General features: G+C 42.6%; 1 protein-coding gene across 2 annotated transcripts in view; it reads left to right on the plus strand.

The window, feature by feature from the left end:
- Positions 1-1,045, plus strand: part of CFAP99 (cilia and flagella associated protein 99) — a 28,054-nt gene extending 27,009 nt beyond the window's left edge. For both annotated transcript variants that reach the window (XM_077345938.1, XM_077345937.1), the window contains exon 16: positions 636-1,045. In XM_077345938.1, the coding sequence (XP_077202053.1) occupies positions 636-794 (159 nt within the window). In that variant the 3' untranslated portion in view covers positions 795-1,045. The remainder of the gene's footprint in view (positions 1-635) is intronic.
- Positions 1,046-4,031: the final 2,986 nt, after the last annotated feature.

The raw sequence follows: 4,031 nt of genomic DNA on the forward strand, positions 1-4,031 counted from the left end.
CATGGAACCAAGATGACTTTCCTCATTCCTGTTGTGTTTTCAGAAATCTGGTGTGGCTAGATAGAAGCTCATGCTCAGCAGGGCTTCTGATTGGCTGTGCAAATTAAAATAACATTTTCAGATCAAGATACTACCAGAGTGTTTGTTCTGTTTTCTCGCAGTACATTTTTAAAAGCCATTCCTCTTCCCTTATTTTCCAGTCTCCTTCACTTTCAAGCGCTTTTAAGGTAGAGATAGCTCAAGTAGTTGAGCTGGTAGTTTTTGCCCCCAAGAATTCTCTTCCAAACTAGACATCATCTGTGGAGCCCATCTCCTTCCCCCTTCCATCCATCCTGTGGAAAACCACTATCTCCCTTTGGTGGAGCATAACTTGGTGTTTTATGACCAACCTAGACCAGGATTAACCTCTTTTGTTCAAATGGGACACCCTAGGAGACAAAAAATCCTTCCCAATTCCCTGGGGCAACTAAGGTGCCCAGTGAACCCCAGATATGAAATCCGGTTTTGCTCCTCGTGAGACAATTCCACTCCTTATTTCATTTTCATAGCTGGAGTGGCCCCTTCAGTAGCATATGAGAGCTGCAATGCGTGACTGTTTTGCATTAGCCTTCGGATGGTCTGTTTTGCTTCTACAGAAATCTCTGCAGGAAGATTACTGGCAGATGCTGGAAGGAAGTCGGCAACAAAAGTTTAAGATGCTTCAGCAGGATTCCATGTCAAGAGAAATAGCGGAAAAAACGACGGCTCGTGAGGCCAGTAGAGCTGGAACCACAGCTTGCATCTTGCGCTCTTAAGGACAAAACCGCTTCTAGACTCTGCTCTGTTGACACGAAAATAATACAGTAGCAAGCCTTTCGACCTCAATTTCTGGAGTTGCCTATGAACTTAGAACGTAGGTTTTAAAATTGAATACACTGAACCAATTGACAGCTCATTGTGTCTCACACCGGTTCATGCTTTGTTATTTCAACAGAACCGTAAAGTCATAACTTTACATTTTGTGAAGTACACAACATTGCAAATAAAAATGGGGAGCATATGTTGAGACGCATGCTGTTATTTTTAAAGGGATTTTCCAGAGGCCCTCTGCCTCCCACGTTAATGGTGCAACTGAAGGAATTTCTGGTTTATATTGCTTCAAATCCTGTGAAATTCATTTGGTGTGAAATGCCAAATTGCATGTTAAAACTGCCTGGCTATTATCATGTGGATGTAGTCAGTGTGTAGTGTGATGACTGGTGGAGTGGGAAAGGAAATGCTGGGGGAGCCTTTAAATGGCTCTGTCGGTATCTCACAGGTTCTTTTAGATGCAGGGTAGAGTGATGCAGGAGCTACATCTAGATTGCAGCTCACAAGGAAGCGTTATTAAAATTCACAGGACTCACACACTGGCTGTGGCACAGCCAGGAAGGCCTGCAAAAGTTCAGCTGGAATCACAACTCTGCAGTCTGGTCTTTGTAGAGTTCCCTGCTACACATGGACTTTCTTCACCATGTTCCACTTTTGCTCTCGGCAGCTTCGGTTAATGCATATAATAGACTAGCCTTGGCCTCCGGAGTTCATCATTATCTAGCCATTTCTTAATAGAGTTTTGCCAGTGTCTTATATAATTGTCACAAAAACGGGAATATGAAAGGTAATAGTCACACAGATGCCTTCGTGGTTGAAGGACAGGAAGCAAAGAGCAGGACACGATGGACAGTTCTCAGTTTGACAGCATGATTTGAGTTCTTGTCCACCTTTATTTCTTACTTAAGTAAGGCCACATTCTTACTACAAATGACTGACCATATATAAAAAATATTTTTTATTCATCAAATAAAAATGCTCTTCAGCTTGCTGAACAGTCCTCTCTCAGTAGCAGCAGAAAAAGATCTGAGGGGAGAGTGCTCCCACATATTGCAAGGGAAAGCCCCCTCCATGAGGGGAGCGGTGAGCACTCATGGGAGTGCCTAGAATTTAATATGTATATATAGCTTGCTAGCTGCTCCTCCGTGGCAGATTCAGGTGTGACTGCACAGAAACCATAAAGATGAATACACCATTTTTTTAGTCCAAAGGGACTTGCCCCCCAAAACCTCAAGAAATATGATTCTCAGACTAGGAAGCTCGTGTGAATGGTGACAGCCAAGACAGCAGGCTGGGAGATGAACTGAAGATTGTGTGTGATCTACAAATTCTCTGTGCTCTGTTTTTTTGCTGTTGTAGATTTCCACTACATCCATTGTTTAGAAATACTTTACAGAAATGGGCATGTCTCTTCAATACTGGATGAGAAAATTAGCAATTCTAGGAGACACGCTAAGCAAAAGGGATAACACAGGCAAAATCTCCACCTTTTTGTAGGTGATGGTGGGGAGTTAATCCAAGCCAGAAAACTAGAGGCAAACGTTTTAAATAAAGCAAAAGGATTTATTGAAAAACGAAAGTCCCTAATGCACTTCAACACAATTTGAACTAACACAAGCATACAAGAAGAAAGTAAAGGGTTGAGATGGGGCGAAAAAGGAAGAATCTTTTGAGTCAGAAAAAAATTAATAGCAACCTTCTGATGCATAGAAGTCCAAAAGAGAAGGAGCAGGATGCAAGTTGACTGCGTGGTTTAGATCAAGGAACATCACACACAAGACCAGGCCAAGTGTACACTCTTAAATATCCAAATTTGTTTCAGGTTTGGCCAGTTAACCCCAAAACAAAGTGCTTGAATTAACTATCAGTGAGAAGGGAGGCTAGGATGAGCCGTTACATAAAACTGGTCTTGATGATCTGGTATTCAAGAATGGGGACAAGCTGAGGTAGGTAAATTAATCAAGGAAAGAATGACCACAAGTGTGAGAAATAGTACTATCAGAGACATTCATAAACTGCCAAATACCCTTTGCTGACCCATTCTAGAGTGAGGGGAAAGTCAATGTCAGATCCCTTGTGCAATGGTTCAGATCACTCTGCATGATCCAAGACCCTCCTGGAGGGATATGGCATCTTAGCAAAACAGGCATATTTCATTCCTGGCGTGCAAACATGTCTGAGCCAGGCCTCAGGATGCACCAAGATGCACCAGAAATATTTAAAACGTTTACTGGCAAACTTGTTTATACACAGGGAAGGGTCGGAGGCCCTAATACTAACACTTGCCAAATTCTTTCTTCCACAAGCAACCACTTGCAGACATGAAAAAGGTAGAGGTAGGAGCCCCTGCCCTGTTCTCACATAAACACCTAGCTTTACTTTTGAGGTGTGACCTACTGAATGACCTGGAACAGCATATCTAATTAAACTCATGAATTCCCCATGAGAGTAACAGGAACCAAGCCAAAGGTGCATCTTGGGTTCAGGATAGCTGGGATGAGTAAAAACAAGGGAAACAGGAGCAAAAAAAAAGGTAAAACAGAAGGACATGAGAAAACCAACCAACAGGGTTGAATTTTTAATTCAGAGATGTTTGTAGTTAGGGGGGGGGGTGTTTTGTTAATCATCCTTAGTGGGATATATTAAATGGTGGTAGATTCAGCTAAGCATTTAAGAATGATAAGATCTGGCTCTTAACCTTGACCAGTAGGGTGACATAACTTTTTTAGACCCTTTTATTGATTATTGGGCTTAATGTATAAACTTGACAGAAAGGGCAGCTGGTCCCATCATCACACCTAGGAACAGAATTTCTAGTCTAACTAAAGACCTGGACAATTCAGCAGATTGTAGGACTCATAGTCACGAGGACAGTCCAAGCCCGTATTATAACCACGACAAATGCAGATATGCAAACGGAACTGCTCATCTTCCTCCTATCAAGGCAGCTGTCCAGATAGACAGACTGGTCTTAGTGGTGTGGTCAAGGTAGCCATACAAGGTAGGCACGATGCACTGAGGTCTTCTAGAGGCTCTTTGCCAAGCCAAATGGTGCTGGTCTCAACAGGAATCTGTCTCCTCCCACAGGAAAATCTGCTGTAATTTCTTCTGTCCACAACAGCCACTGCACTGGATCTTAGCCAAAAGTCCAAGCAGCAAAAGATGCAGGACAGCAACAAATG

The sequence above is a fragment of the Paroedura picta genome, chromosome 7 (assembly GCF_049243985.1).
Source record: "Paroedura picta isolate Pp20150507F chromosome 7, Ppicta_v3.0, whole genome shotgun sequence".
NCBI lineage: Eukaryota > Metazoa > Chordata > Lepidosauria > Squamata > Gekkonidae > Paroedura > Paroedura picta.